Source organism: Mesoplodon densirostris, chromosome 11 (genome assembly GCF_025265405.1).
Source record: "Mesoplodon densirostris isolate mMesDen1 chromosome 11, mMesDen1 primary haplotype, whole genome shotgun sequence".
In the NCBI taxonomy this organism is placed as follows: domain Eukaryota; kingdom Metazoa; phylum Chordata; class Mammalia; order Artiodactyla; family Ziphiidae; genus Mesoplodon; species Mesoplodon densirostris.
The window spans coordinates 86783418-86799872 of NC_082671.1; the positions used below are offsets into that span (position 1 = coordinate 86783418).

At 45.6% G+C, this 16455-nt stretch overlaps 1 protein-coding gene across 1 annotated transcript in view; it reads right to left on the minus strand.

Annotated features, from left to right (window-relative positions):
- Positions 1–16455, minus strand: part of PLXNC1 (plexin C1) — a 145859-nt gene that overhangs the window by 28565 nt on the left and 100839 nt on the right. Inside the window, exons 18-21 of the mRNA XM_060112917.1 lie at positions 15240–15278; positions 14900–15024; positions 13704–13902; positions 8583–8729 (exon numbers count right to left, since the gene is read on the minus strand). Coding sequence (XP_059968900.1) covers positions 8583–8729; positions 13704–13902; positions 14900–15024; positions 15240–15278 — 510 coding nt within the window. The remainder of the gene's footprint in view (positions 1–8582; positions 8730–13703; positions 13903–14899; positions 15025–15239; positions 15279–16455) is intronic.

The following is a 16455-nucleotide window of genomic DNA, read 5'->3' on the forward strand; positions in this document are numbered from 1 at the left end:
CAGACTTCCCACTCTAAGTGCAATTCCATGCTCTTAGGATTTCACACACCAATAGTCGTATTTTCTCTTACTTACATCTGCCTGCACCCAGTCTGACAGAGCTCATTTTGTTGATGCTGAGGTAGATAAAGTCATTCATTGATACCCACCCACTTGGCACATACTGTGTGCAGGGCACTGCAGGTGATATACAATAGAAGCTGGCACTGATCCTGCCTGGGAAGTACTTGAAGGCTGATACAACTGTGGGATATACACAACAAATTCTAATACCAGGAAGAAAACAGTAGGTATAGATAGAGGGCTTTAGAGGTTCAGAGAGAGATTACCTCGAGCTTGGAGGAGGGTTTTCAAAGGGAGAGAAATCAAGGAAGGCTGCATGGAGGAAGGGCCATTTGAACCGGGTCTAGAAAGGAGCAACATGTACAACAGTACAGGAGGAGGCCTCTGGACCGTGGAGATACTTGGCTTCAACTCTTATTAGACTGATGTGCAGCAAGCTTCAATCTCTTACTCAGGCTATGAGGTTAGGAAGTCTAGATAAAGAATCCCATCTCCTCTGGGGAGAACAGAGGGTAGCGGACTTGAAGAACCATGCTTGCCCTTCCAAAACCACCACCTTCCACGTCAGGGAGGAGCCCTGTACTAGTTACAGAAACAAAAGCTGAAGAAGACAATACAGTTTGAGGTTTCTAATAATAATAGCCAACACTTACTGAACACTCACCATGTGCTGGGTGCGCTTTGTTAATTCATTTAATCCTCACAACTGCTGTCTGAAGCGGGCACTATTATTAGTGTCATTTAACAGATGAAGAAACTGAGACACAGAGGTTCAGAAATGTGTCCAAGATCGCAGAGCTGCTGAGGGTCGTAACTAGGATACGTCCATACTCTTAACTGCGGAGCCAAAGGCCAGTCGAGGTGATAAACTTCCGAAGGGCTGTCCCAATCTGCCTGAGGTTTTCAATAAACGCTATCCAAGCAGACAGGCTGGACACAGCAGAGGAGGCGCCATCTCCTTACCTTGGCTGGCATGGGACCCCATGGAACCCACTCAAATCTGGAGCACCCTGTGGCTTGGGCCCCACTAACAGGAATTTTTACGGAGCTCACGTTCACCCAGAATAAAGACGACCTTTCCCAGCCTCTGCTGCAGCTCGGTACAGCCATGTGATTAAGTTTAGGTCAATGAGATTAAGCAGATGTGTTATGTGGCAGCCCCTGGGGAACTTCCTTTAAAAGACAGCTGGTGACCATCTGTCAACTTTTCTATAGCTCATCATATGTCCTGCTGGCTGGAATGTGGAAGGAAGCTGGCAGGGAGCAAACACCTTAGATCATGAGGTGACCTCAGGACAGCAAGAGAGGAGCTGGGGTCTGCGAGGACATTCCAGCAGAGGCGCCCACCAGTGCCGGGCTGCCCACCTCAGAACTTCATGTGGGAGAGAGAGAAACTCCGCTGTTGCTTAAGCCACAGGTATCTTGGGTCTCAAGAGCTATGGATTCAGGAACAATGCCTTCTCTATTATCAAGAAGGGTTCTTAGAAGGGCAAGTCTATCTTGAAGGCACAGGGACCAAACCCAGAGAAAGGACCAGACTGGAAGGACCCGGTCCTTTGCAGCAGGTCACAGTCCAGCCCTTTCAGGTGTGCGGGATTGCAGTCCAAGTTAGCTGGGCAGGTGTATCATTGTGGTCTCCTGTTCACATCTGTCCAGTGGGATACTGTCTGCTATAGGTTGTAAAAGCCCACATATAGGGGTTATGGGTAACATTTTCAACAGGAACATAAGCTTTTAATGACAATGGATGCAGCTGATCAACTGCCCTGCACCACCCATCATCAATAACCAACCAACCAAATAACCAACCAATGGTGACGGGACAGTTTCTGCTTCAACCATACTGTTGATAAGAAAACCAGCTCAGACGGGAAAAGCTATTATAAATAAATAATGAGTACCTACTCCGTGGCATGATGGCTAGACATCTTACAGATATTATTTCCTGACCTCATAAAAAATGTACAAGGTTAGGGTTTAATTAAAATAATCCACCTGTTTAAAGATGAGGAAACAGGTTTAGAGAGGTTGAGTGACTTGCCCAAGGTCACACAGCCCGTTTGTAAGGCGGCTGAGCCTGGATTCACACCCAAGACGGTCAGACTCCAAACCCCACCTCTTCTGAGCTCAACAACACAGCACTCCGACATACAACCACATTCCTGCTTCACTAGCAGCTTTACCCCTGGGCCCTTCACACAACTTGGCAGTTTCAGGTATTGGGGAGGTCGAAAAAACAAGCTGCAGAGGGCTAAGAGGACACGACAAAAGCAGGGGAAGAGGCAATGCCCCACAATTTCCCCCAGTTTGTTGGGGAAAGGCTGATGCAGCTACACTCCATTAACTCACCAGCCATATTCTTAGCTAATAAGGGCAGGGATGTTGCTGCATTCTTTCTGTAATACCTTCTGAAGCCTACAAATCAATTTTAAAAGAATTTATTACAAGCCAGCGACTTTATCATAGAAGGTCTTAGGCCAATAATTGCTTTCGTTAAATAAAACCTATAAAATGCATTTCTAATTTCACTGCAGAGACAAATGAAGGTGAAGAGAAAAATCTGGTTCTTATACTAAACTGAATTAGAGAGAAGAAAACCACTTCCAGAAGTTCAGGAGAAGCAGCGAAAGCCCAGAGTTAGAAGTCCAAGCCTCAGAAAAGCTTCTGATCTGAGGTTGTTCTCAAGCGGAGTCAGCCCTGGGACATTCTACCAGCGGCCCCTCTGATGCTGCTCTTGCCGGCCCGACCTCCCCTCCCCGACCCGCCTTTTCCTTTCCCCGCCAAAGGCTGAGAGCCCCACGCTTCCTGGGTCAGGGTATTTAACCCCCTGACAGAATATTGAGGGAGAAAGGCCTTTTCCATTTTGAAGAAAAAAATTAAGTTAATGGAGAGAATTTCCTCAAATTTAAAGTTTCTCTCACCAGTCTTATACACTTGCTAGCATTTACTAACACTTGTGCATGCAAAACTCAAGTGAGAATCTGTCCAATTTAGCCCAAAATGATTGATTCCAGTATTTTAGGTTTAATGTATTTCACAGTTTTCTGGGGGTTTTTGGCAGAGTGCCCATAAGTTTCAGCTTTGTGGATAGTGGTGAGGCATTTCCACTGCTGTGTCCCTAGAAGGAGAGGAAACAGGCCAAGATTTTGGGGGGTGAGCAGGAGGATGGATTCTAGGTTTTTTTTTTCTCTATTATGTCAAGCTCTAGATTAAGGGATGGCAAAATTTCTGTAAAAGGCCAGATAGTAAACATTTAAGACTTTGAGGTCTGTATCATCTCTATTGCAACTACTCAACTCTGCCACTGCAGCAGGAAAACAGCCATAGACAATAGTGAATGAATGGGTATGGCTGTGTGCCAATAAAACTTTATTTATAACAATAGGCAGCAGGGCCAGATTTGACCCACAGGTGGTTGTTCGCTGATTCCTGCTCTAGATAACAGTAACTTCAGATGGAATGCTGACTTTGACAATGCCATAAAAGACGAATCTAAAAAAATGCCTTGGGCTTCCCTCGTGGTGCAGTGGTTAAGAATCCACCTGCCAATGCAGGGGACGTGGGTTCGAGCCCTGGTCTGGGAAGTATACCACATGCCACGGAGCAACTAAGCCCGTGCGCCACAACTACTGAGCCTGTGCTCTAGAGCCCGTAAGCCACAACTACTGAGCCTGCACTCTAAAGCCTGCGAGCCACAACTACTGAGCCCGCGTGCCTAGAGACTGTGCTGTGCAACAAGAGAAGCCACCGCAATGAGAAGCCCGCACACCGCAACGAAGAGCAGCCCCTGCTCGCTGCAACTAGAAAAAAGCCCAGGCACAGCAACGAAGACCCAATGCAGCCAAAAATAAATAAATAAAGCAAATTTTATAATAAATAAATAAATTAAAAATGCCTTTATCTCCACCATGGTTTGCTATAAAAGCTACCATTCTCTGAGGAGAACAAGTATAAATAAGAATCCTTAACGATGAAGTAACAGTCATATTTGAGCCATAAAGAGGAAAATTAAGTACGTGTGTATTTAGGTAACAAAATGATTTTCTAATCCCAAGACTATGGATGTGAGAAGAAAGACATGAAGAGGAGAATCATTTAAAGCACTCAATTAAGGTTAATTTTTCATTTTCCACTGCCTGCCATCAACTAGGATGACTTACCTCAAATGATTATAAAAAATGGTTTCACTTCTTTGATCAGAAGCTCAGAACAGTAACTGTGGAGTTAGTAATGGTTTCAGTATTATTGCAAGTCATAATGCAAATGATTTGCACTATAGTAGAGAGAAAAAGAAAAACAAAGCTCAAGAATTGTTAATTAACTTTACTGTTTCTCTACAAATGCTAGGAGTATTAAAAACAAGATTGCTGAAGTGCAAACATCAGGGTTTAATGAACAATGTGATGTAATTGAAGTAACAGAGAATAACTTAATCGGGACAGTGGGTTGTTTAATTATGGGGATAATGGATCTTCTGAAAGGACAAACTAAATGGAACAGAAGGAGCTGGGGAGTGGAGGGCTGAGCGGCTGCGTTGAAGGAAGCTTGCAGATGAGGAACTCTTGCTAGGGATAGCTAGGGCTGTGTCAGAGGTGAAATATTTTACAAACCAGGATTGTCCGCAACGTGGTAACTATTGGGGGAAAAGGCTAGTGTGGGCTGGCGGAAACGTTCCATAAATCATAGCAGAGGCATCAAGATTTCTGTAGGCGAGTAACTGTGCTTTTGCAAGACTTTCTAATAATCTTAAAGACTTTCTCATAGATATGAGAATGAGGGCAATATTATGTTTGTCAGAACACTGTTTCCCAGGGCGCCAAGATGCTATCTCTGATACAGTCGATTGGCAGGCTCATTTCCTCAGTTTAAGAGTTCGAAAAACCATTTCTCACTTAACTCTGATTATAAGTCAACCTTCTCTTGCTAATTCAGCACACTTGCCATGAGTTATTGGGTTTTTCTCATCGCCTCCTGAAAGTGAAGCGAATGTCCTTTCTCCCATGTGGTACACTTTCCCGGAACTGAAATCCTCAACCTCACTAGCTCCTCTGAAGTTTCAGGCGATCCGCTCCAGAACGACTCTCTAGACAGCCCACCCTAAGGGAGAGCCCGAGATTCTTCAGCCACAAAATCGAATGTGCCTAAACGTTTGCAAAGGAGGAAAAACCTTAGAGCAATAGGGCTTATCTCTCTTCTAGCTGTCAACTCGGAATCCCCGGATGTTAGAGGAGTCGTGTGTGTGTGCGTGCGTGTGCGTGCATGTGCGTGTGTGTGTACAAACCCTCCCCTGATGCTCCCAGCCCGGAGCAGGAGAATGTAATGGCGGTTTGCCTCACTGAACACCAGCCTGCAGTGCCTTGCTGGCGGAGGATGGTTTCTTCTGTTCCTAGAGGAAGTGTCTTTATGGGGCTTTGCTTACATTTAAGAAATGGCAGAGGAATTTTCCTCCCAGGGTACAGCAAACAAAGAATTACTTCTTGGAGCCCATGTGTTAGTATAATGATTTCATGTATAAGCAATTGGCATGTTGCCTTTATGTTCTAGAAAACACCCTATACCTCATGGAGAACACATCCTCATCTTAGAGGCGTGAAACCTGACTTTTAGGCTGTTAGATGAGGCGCTGTGTTTTTCACATTTAGCCAAACAGGAGTTTGGGGGCCTCTTTTTAAATGTGTCCCAGCCATGGTACCAGGCTCTGTCATTTCAAGTTGTTTGGGTAGCTGCTCTTGATTTTTTTTCCCTGGCTTTTTTTTCCTTGAAAATATTTACACACACACACACGCACGCGTGCGCACACACACAATCGAGTCTGTTCACCACACCTTGGTTTTCAAATACATAAACCATCTCAGCAAATTTAGAAAGTCAAGACTTCAGACCACTGGGTGTACATGCGTGGGGAAGGGGGGTAAAGTGAGAAAGGGCAGGGGGAGGTGGGAAAGAGAGGAAGGAAGACAATTTCAAAGATGATGGTTAAGGCTGAGGGGACTTGCCTGAAAGGAAATGAAAAACCTTAAATTTTTTATATCGACCTTCTGCTAACATTTTGTCACACAAGCACAGACCGGATCAAGCTTCTCTGGAGCTTCCAGTATAACCATCCACCATGAAAGAGGTTTGGGGCGTGTCCAAGGAAAGACATTAAAAATCAATTTCAAAGTCAAGGGCCCTAGAAACAAGTGGCCCACCCCTCTCCCAGTCTCAACGCTATCTACCGGCAAATCTGTATTCGGAAAGGAAGATTTATGTGGATTTCTAAAAACATAATTTTCCGTCAACCTTTTCCCCAGGGGCTACAAAGGAAAAAAGAATCCTAGTCGACACAAATGTCTTCAGCATCGAGAAACATTTTGATGATGAGTTGAGTGTTAACAAATCAGAAACACATGGTCTTAACTGACTGTGAAATAAATAACGTTTCAAAATGAAAGGGGGAAAAGTGTTCGGATGTAAAGCATTAGAAAGGACTCAAACCTCAAAAGGTGCTCCAGGCATTTGAGTCCTCCCCACTCCCAGTTCCATCTTCCGCTCTCCTCTCCTTCCTGTCCGGGTTTGAGTTTTCATGAGAGTGAAACACTGCTGGATTCCCCTGACCTATATCCACTTGCAAATATTTCGCTTTGGGAACCTGTGGGGCTCCTAAAATGTCTCAAAGTAAAAAGCATGAACACCTTCTGCATTAGGACCAAGGCCCTGGGTTTGAAGACCCTGAATCAGTAAAAGGAGAGTCAATAGGCCCTGATGCAAGTCCAGGGTACCAGTGGGGTTCTTCCTGCAGGATGCCCATTAGAATTACCTGGAGCATTTAAAACATCTATCCATGCCTGGGCTCCATCCCCAGAGATTCTGATGTAGTCAGTCCGGACGGAAGGCCCAGGCATGGGTCTATCTGGATCTGCATTTCTAACAAGCGCCCGAGGAGATTTGAATTAAACTGAATAACTCTTGACAGGGCACTCATGTGCCCGGCAATGGTCTAAGTACTTTACAGAATATCAACTCTTAATTCTCACAACATCCATGAGGTAGGCAGGTACCATGATCATCATCCCCATTTTACAAGTGAAGAGATGGAAGCACAGAGAGGTTTCCAAACTTGCCCCAAGTCACACAGCTAGCCAGTGGCAGAGGCAGGATTCAAACCTGCCTGGCTCCAGCGTCTACACTCAGTAATAACTATATCAGTAGTTCTCCCTGTGTGGCCCTGGACCAGCAGCAGCTGCAGAAGGCTCTTCAGAAATGCAAATTCTTGGGCCACACCCCAGACCTACGGAATGAGAAACCCTGGGGTGGTGCCTCACAACTGGTGTTTACTAAGCTCTCTCGGGGACTCCGATGCGTGCTAACGTCGGAGAACCACTGCACTCCACTCCCCCTCAGATACAGATGGGAGTACAGACAGGAGTCTGACCTGGTGACTTTCTGATCAGCCTCCCACCTTGTGGATGGCGGCTAAGCATGTGCCATCTTCAGTGGAGGGTCAGCTCCATCCAGCAGTGACCGAGGACTCGCAAGAGCGGATCTAGGGACTCTTCTCCCACCAGAGGACACAACCATAACATAGCCTACAGCACCACGGTGCCTTCTCCAATGAGGGGATGAATTCTTCCAGGGTGACACCGCAGTGCTTGCCATCCAGAGCAAAGCCGCAGGAGCCTCGACCCCCTTACTGAGCAACAGCAAAACCCCACTGTAATTGTTTCCTCCTTGACCACTAATGAGATTGCGAAGCAGCCCGGAATCTCTGTAAAGCTAAAGATCAAACCAAAATACAGCCATCTCTTTTCCAAGTCTCTGTTAACAGAAAAGCACCCAAAAAATCCTAAGTAATTTTGGAGATACTTGCCATGCTTGGCTCTCTCTCTCTCTAAAATTCCTGAATGTGCAAAAAATTGGTCTCTTTTCCTTTAGGAAAGGAAGGAGTGGGGACGGGTGAAAAGGAAGATCTTAAATGGGTGAAACCCTCCAGCAGCCAGGCAATCATCTTCCTTTCGTGATTTACAGCATTCCCCTAAAAATATCTATGAGATCACAGAACGCTAAGTGCATGACACCAAACATTTGTAACTAATCCATGAAAATAAAGTAAGGGCGTCACGTTGCAGGGGGAACACAGCGGAATTTGTCTTGTGTTATCGTTCTAAAATAAGACGGCCTCAATTTGGTTGAAATATATCTTCACACATTGTCTTCCAGAGCAGAGCCGTTTGAGAAATTCTGATTGCAATTATAAGTGCTGAGTAGGGAGTGCTTTGCAGTTCCTTTGCCGATGCTGAAAGCTATAAGCAATCCTGATATTAAAATCTTTGGAAATGGAGGAGTACCCCAGGCATCATTACAATACTTTCTCCCCCAATCCGAGTAATTAAAATCTATTATGTGAACACGTGTTAATATTTTATCAACTATGGTTTTAATAAACGGAACGTGTGAGGCCTCCTGTGATAGGAAGGATATCATTTCAAGCGAGGCTTCCCAACTCACCCTCTACCCCGCCAGCTTCGTCGCGAACTCACCACAGTGCTGAATTCCGGAACCTGCCACAGTAGCCAGTCCTCATTAAGCGTGTACAGGGCTTTGCAAGTGATTACATCAACGGGGCCCTTGTTTATCTTCTGGTTCAGAGTCGTCACCAGCAAATAGAACGGTTCTCCAACAGTCTCCTTGGAAAAGACGCAAAAGTGACAGTTAGGGGGCTTCCCTGGTGGCACAGTGATTGAGAGTCCGCCTGCCGATGCAGGGGACACGGGGTCGTGCCCCGGTCCGGGAAGATCCCACATGCCGTGGAGCAGCTGGGCCCATGAGCCATGGCCGCTAAGCCTGCGCGTCCGGAGCCTGTGCTCCGCAACGGGGGAGACCACAACAGTGAGAGGCCCGCGTACCGCAAAAAAAAAAAAAAGTGACAGTTAGCTTTCAGCAGAATCCACTGTACTTTCCAGAGAATGAAAGTTTCTGTTTATGGCCCTACGACAGGAGACAGGAGGCAGTGTTTTCTAACAATCAACATGTACCTCCCAAGAAAATACACTTTGCTCCACTTAGGACTAGGAGCAAAACTCAGCAAACTGCACACGCACACGCACACTCTCATGGCATTTACAGAGTAGGTGATCGTTCTTTTATGCTTAAGCTTCTCTATGGTAGCCTAATGTTCATCAGTTGGCCTAAGAACAGTTGGTAGAGATTTAACCTTTCTTTACATTCCTATTTAACTGACCTTTCTTTTTTCAGCGCGCTGAAAATAAATGGCATGTAAAAAATGCAGAACTTTGGTAACCAGAATAAACATAAAAACATTTGACACGTTGACCTAGGAGGCGGCGTTTTGGTGTTAACAGCTTCTCACGAAGGAAGCGGCCTTCAGCTGCAGCCTGCAGCCTCCTCTCCTGACCCCCAGCCTGCACAGCCCCACCCAGGCACCTGCGCTGGTACAGGCCACAGTGTACCCCACCTCCTTCCCCTGGGCCAGAGCCGATTCCAGATCCTTACTCTAAGGATCTTCCCAAGCGTTTGGCCCATCCCGATGACTTCCTTCTGCACCTTTTTCTGGACCAGGGGTGGCCACCCCTGCTGTTATTCAAACGCCTGAAATCTGTAGCCACTTTGCGCTCGAATGGACCCTGAGCAGCCGGAGTGGGAGGCTTGTGTGTTCCTGCTTTCATGCAGCCTCCCAAAGCATGTCGCCCTGGCTTGACGATCGATCTGTGTAGTATTTGCTAAGTAAATAAACCCTCTGTGATCAAAAGGACATTAAACTGAATTTAAGGGGGAAGAAGAGCCAGGCCCAGAACCAGGAAGTCAAACTGCCTCCGTGATGACGAGAAGCCGGCCACGGCACTAGGGCTTGAAGCCCCAGCTTACAAAGTCAAGCTTCACAGCCAATGCAGCTGGCTTAGAAAGGAGGGTTCCACTGGATCTCTCACCTGCTTTCCCTTGAAGAGGTAAGCTAAGACATCTTTGAGGTCTCCTGGATCCCACCCCTACCCGCCCCGTACCATCCTCTATACTGACTGCAAAAGCACAGCCCTCCCTGGTCCCGGGCTTCCTGTCACTCCTCTGCTGCCTTCCCTGCCACCGGGGCCCTGTAGCACTTTCCTCTCCCCTCCTGACATATCCTGGAGTCGCTTCCTTATGTAGGACAGGGTTGGAATGTTCAAAAATTTCCCAGGTGGGGAGAGCGCTGGGACTTGAACATGACATTTCAATTCTTATGAGAAACTTCCTTTATTCAGAGGTTCACAACCACACTGCTCTCGTCTCTCTCCCTCCACGCCCTTAGGTAATGTCCTGACCGCAAACCTAGAACCTCACTTCTCTCTTTGTTTCCAGCCCACATCAGAGATGGGGGTAAGCACCCTTGGGAGGGGGCTGGAGGCACCCGCAGAGGTCAGCGTTAGGGGGCCGGTGGGCTCTTCTGGGCTGTGTGGAGTGACAGCTCCAGACTCGATGGCTCTGTAGTAAGAATTCTCCACGAGAGTGCAGCTAGACTCAGATTAGGAACATCTCATCTGGCACCGTTACCCACACCCGTGCTTCTAAGCCTGGATAATCATCACCAGAATCCCTTGGGACTCATAAAGAATTCAGATGGGGCTTCCCTGGTGGCGCAGTGGTTGAGAGTCCGCCTGCCGATGCAGGGGACACGGGTTCATGCCCCAGTCCGGGAGGATCCCACGTGCCACGGAGCGGCTGGACCTGTGAGCCATGGCCACTGGGCCTGCGCGTCTGGAGCCTGTGCTCCGCGACAGGAGAGGCCACAACAGTGAGAGGCCCGCGTACCGCAAAAAAAAAAAAAAAAAAAAAAAAAGAATTCAGATGTCTGGGCCCTACTCTAGACACGGAATCTCCGGAGATGAGGCCTGGGCATCTGTACTTTTAACACCTGCCAGGGGATTCTGATGCGTGGCCAGCTTAGGAAACTACGGAGCCATGATGTTTCTTTGTCACCACTGAACACAAGTTCTACGTTAGTCATACCTGCTGGTGGCTTAGGCATCTCCTCAGACCAGGGCGCACACAGCTTCCCAGGGGGCCGGCCTCGGGCAGAGCCCCGCTTACGGAACCGACCCTGCCCCGCCCCTCCTGTGATGGGAATTAAGCTTGGCCCCTTCACCAGCCCTTCCTTCGTGAGACCAGACTCTCTGACCAGTGCTGAGCTTTAGGCTTCCGCACCTGTGATCGCACTCCAGCCCCAAATCCCTCCCTGAGCCTGGAAGAAGGTAGCTGCCTTCCTGGGGACGCATTAAGCCGGGTGGCTAAGAGCTCCCTGGTGCCGTCACACGAGCTATGGGGTCCTCCTCTATGGGAGGAAGTCTTGTCTATCCTGTGAGCCCCAACTCCCCAGTGTGCAAAATGGTCAGGAAGGTTCTCACCTCATGGGATTCAGTGAGAAAAAGGAAGCAAAGCTCTTAGCACGGTGGCTGGCACATTCAATAAACGGTAGTTATTATTATTGCTTGACCCGCAGGGCCTTGGAGGCACAGAGGAGGAAGTGACCTGGAGGTCACAGCGCTCGTGCACCCAGGCCGAGGTCTGGGAGGATGGGTAGAGCAGGACTAGGCTGGCAGAGTCCCACACCCCTTGGGCACCTGGTTGGGGAAGCCCGGCCCTCCGCGCCAGAGGGAATTATTCCACTGAAAACGAAAGTATCGCCGACGGGCTGAATGCCACTTCCTCCCAGGGAGCACGCTGGCCCCTCACCACCCCAAGTGCTCAAGACACTCCCGAGTCAGCACTGCAAAACCTTGACAAGGAATCCTCTGCTCAAGGGGGCCATTTGGACTCCGAGCGCAGATTTTGGGGATGCCTCGCCTTTTTAACGCCCAACAGCAGCAAGGGCAAGGCTCTGACTAGCCTTCGAGGGCTCAGAAAAAGAATCACAAGGTCCCAGGGAAAGAACTGGAAAGGAATTTAAAACCAATGGCCACGCGCCTCATTTGGTGGGTAGAAAACGGATGCCCAGATGGAAAGGGCCGTACCTGGAGCCACGCAGCAAGCTGGGGCTGAGATGAACTTACAGCCCGAACCTGCTGCTTCTAACCAAGACTCCCAGGCCAGTGCTCCTTCTACTGCCCCCAGGTTCTCAAAGGCAGGGAGGTGGAATCACCTGCAGGAACCTGGCAACGTGGACTACTGTGCCCCACCCTGAGCGTCTGATTCAGTGGCACAGTAGGTGGTGAGGCAGGAGCTGCCTTTCGAGACTAAGACCCAGGAACTGGGTGAGGGTCCTGCTGCGTCTGTTTCGAAGCAGCTGTGGCTGAAGCTAGGATGGGGGAAGCCAAAAATATTCACCCCAGAAATAAGCGCTCCGCGTCTCCCCAAAGTGCATGATGATGTATACCAAGTAAACAGCAAAGAAGGCAGATTTCATTAATCTTAATAAATGGGCATTGCCTTGGGAGAGAAAAGGGTTGGTTAAAAAAAAAAGGTTGTGCATCTACTTGTAAGATTACATTAAACATTAAACTAAGCACAGTCTATTTAAGGCGCTGCTTTTTGGATCTAAACTTAAGTAGTACTGTTAAAACCTGTGGCATAGCAGTGTATCTTATTCAAACTTTAATTAGATTTCAGAACTAGCTACAAACACACAATTATGCAGTTTCGCTGGAATCTGGATGGCTGGTGAAATTGAAGAAGGATAAGAACGTCCTGCACCAGGGGCCTCGGAGGGCTGAACGAAGCCTGGGTTCAACAGAACACACTTCTTTTCCTACTAATATTTTATAATAATAATGGGCATCATTTATGGAGTGCTTACTCAGTGCCGAGCAATTGTGAACATTTTCTCATCAGTGCTTCAGAACAGCCCTAAAATAATCTTCTTCCAATTCTACAGGTTATAAACCCAAGGCTCAGGCAGGTCAAGAAACCTGCTTGGGGCCTCTGGTAAGCGGTGGAGTCTAGATTCAAACCGGGCAGCGAGCTCCAGGGCCCATCCTCTTAACCAATGGAATGTGTGCCAAGTTCACATTTGAAAAGATTTTAAGATTCAATTAGATTATAACCATGTTCACTTAACTGTAACAAAGGGAACTCAAGGGGCGGGCGGCTTTTTGGAGACTTGCTTTCATATGGGATAACTGGTTGGAATTGAACATAATTAGTTTACAGAGAACGTAGTGGTAGGTAAACGGCTATTTCCAAGATGCTTCAGAGGCCCTGAAAACAGTGTGTTTCCATCAGTATTTGAAATATGCCCTCCACTCAGCACACGTTAATTAACCACGTGCAGGTGGATGCAAAAGTCAAGGGGTATAAAGTTTCAGTTATGTAAGGTAAGTTCTAGAAATCTATCGTACAACATTGTGCCAATAGATGACACTGTTTTGTACACTTAAAAATCTGTTAAGAGGGTAGGTCTCACGTTAATTGTTCTCACTACGATAAAATTTAAAAAAAGGGAAAAGTCTTACTCGAGGAAATTCTAAATGAATTGTACTTACATAGGCCAGTTACAGCAAAAACAAATTTTATTTTCCCCTCCATGTGCTCCTAGTAAGGACCAAGACTAAAAGTGGTTAAATGCTGACACCATGGAGTGCTCAGGATTTATCCTGGCAAAGACCTCAGCATCTGCTAAAAACAACTGCCTATACAGTCTTAGCTCTGACGCCACCAAGGGATCAGACACTTACCCGCAGAAAACCAGAAAGGCAGACGGACATCCAGTTTGTGAGGAGCTTTTCCACCACGGACTCTGTGCGTCTCAGCATGAGTTTAGGCTGCATGTTACTGCACTGCTCCATCAAGTCCCTGGTCAGCACCTCAAGGATGCTGGTTAGGTAGACCAGCTTAGTTTGCAGTGCAATGGTTAAGAAGGAAGCAAACAGACACCTATTTAAAAATAGAGCCTTGGTTACAACAGCCAAGACATGGAAGCAACCTAAGCGTCCATCAACAGACGAATGGATCAGAAGATGTGGTACATATATACAATGGAATACTATTCAGCCCTAAAAAGAAAGAAATCCTGCGGTTTGCAGCCACATGGATGGACTGAGGGCATCATGCGAAATGAAATAGAGAAAGACAAATACTGTATGATCTCACTTATATGTGGAATATGAAAAAAAACAAAAGAAACCTCAAACTCAGAAAAAGAGATATTTGTGGTTATCATGTTGTACACCTTAAACCTATACAGTGCTGTATGTCAATTATATCTCAGTAAAACTGAAAGAGAAAAAAAAGAAGATATACAGATGATGGGAAAAAAAGCTTATTAAAAAAAACACAGAGCCTTGATTAAGCAGGTTAATCATCAGCTGTGGCTTGCTTGGTGCTGATAGCAGTTTCCAAGGAAACTTGAGGGGTCAGGCAATGGGATGCTAACGGGGTGCTGCCGTGTGGATGCTTTTTTTTAACACCTAAGTTTCAACTACCTTCGTCCTCGATCCATAAAAACCACACACCAATGTTAACTTCAGGTCATTTTATACGGTTTTCAGCACTTAAACTTTAAACTAAAGCGGTAACAAGAAGTGAATGTCTTCCCTGAATTTTCAGGGTGTTTTTAAAAATAGAAAACAGCACACTTCTGCTTTTTGACTCAGGACTCATGTGTTTTCTTGGTATTGGGTTTTTTTAGGGTGCTTTTTGAGGGGGGGTGTCACATGTGTGTGTGTCTTCAAAATAGAATTTGTGTTAGAGCGTTGTGATCTGAAATGGAAAGAAACATCAGGACTGCATGGTGACCCAAATCAACCAGCCTCTGGAGAGATGCGTGTTCTCAGATACCAAGCTCAGGTTGTAGTTCCGAAACAAAATAAGAGGCTCAAGTTTTATTCTTTCTACTTAACGGCTTTCAAAATATAAACAAATTGGCTGATACCTGTCCTTCACTGAAAAGTTCTTCTGCTTTTCAAGAGTGTGGATGACAGTAACAAGGAAACTTTTATTACAAATTAGGGCATCCAAAGCTGTGAGACTTTCATTCTTGTTGTTGGCATCTCTGTTCTGAAAAAAATATAACATAATATAGATAATACATAAACTTAAAGTTAGAAAGTAGATCCACAACGGGTTTTCCAAGACAATGAATTATTTAACATCAAATTCGTGATCCCAAAATACCCACAATAACAATTCAAAGTAATAATGGAGATGATGATGATGATAACACTATGAAAGTCAGGCAGTCATGAGCGAAAAATGAAAACTTATAGACTTACATGCATATCTTCAGTGAAGATGTGTGTGAAGCCACCTGACTGAGAGGAAGGAGACACTTTTATTATTCATAACATCCAAAGGAAATGAAGAGTGTATTTTTGTTATAACACCTGAGTCCATTTTAATAAAGTAGAGACACTATTTGCTAATCTGAAGAGCCCCTGGGCTTATGTTCACAGCATATCTTCTACATAATAAATAATTGTTCAGCTCTCAAGAAACACCAGTGACTTCTGAAAGCCTCTAAGAATATTTATCATCGCATCAGTTCCGTTTTTGGTAGGTGAAGGTATCTCACACTTTAAAAAGAACTGACTCAAAAGTTAAAGAAGTGGTGGTGAAAGATTATGCAAATGTACAGACCACTCCTCAAGCAATTTACCTTCTAAGGATAAATACTGAGTTGTGTTGGTAAGTTTATACAAGTCTTAGCTTAGAAGCATTTACTGTCTTGATACACATTGTTATTCAAGAAGGGGTGGAGAGGGGTGGGCAAAAGCTAGAACCTGGAGTCAAACAACTTGGGTTCCAATCCTGGTTTTATCACCTATTGGTCACATGACTTTGGACAAGCCATTTAACCTCTCTGTGCCTGACTTTCCTCATCTGAAAAATGGGAACAATAATGATTCTTACCTCACGGGTTAGGTGTGAAAATAAAATGAATGAATGCACAGTAAGTTCTTCATGTCAGCTATCATTATTGGTTTTTTTTTTTTAATCACTAATTTACAGCAAACTAGACCACAATGCTGTTGCCCTGCTGGTTTCTAAAAATATTTTAAAGTGTTATGCTCTGTAGCTCTTGAATATAAACTTTTAAATTTGAGATTCCTTTAATGTACAATATCATAAATCAAATGGGAATTAAATGACTAAATTTTAAAAAGCATGCTAACACTTTAAATGAGTCAACAGGATAAAAATATAAATTCAAACATTGTTATTTAAAAATTTTTTGGTAATACTTGAAACTTTGGGCTATTTTTATATCTTATTTAAGTAAATTTCTTCTGCAGAGAATTTTTGCCTTATAGTTTCAAATTTGTTAGCCCAAGTAGAAGACCTCAAACTATTACTTCATACTCTCTCCTGGTAATAAGCAGAAAAATCAGACCCTGGGTTTGCATTTTCTAGTTCCTCACATTTTTCTGCTGAACCAACCTATGCCAATAGGCAATTTAAACAGATTGAGGACTTCCCTGGTGGCGCAGT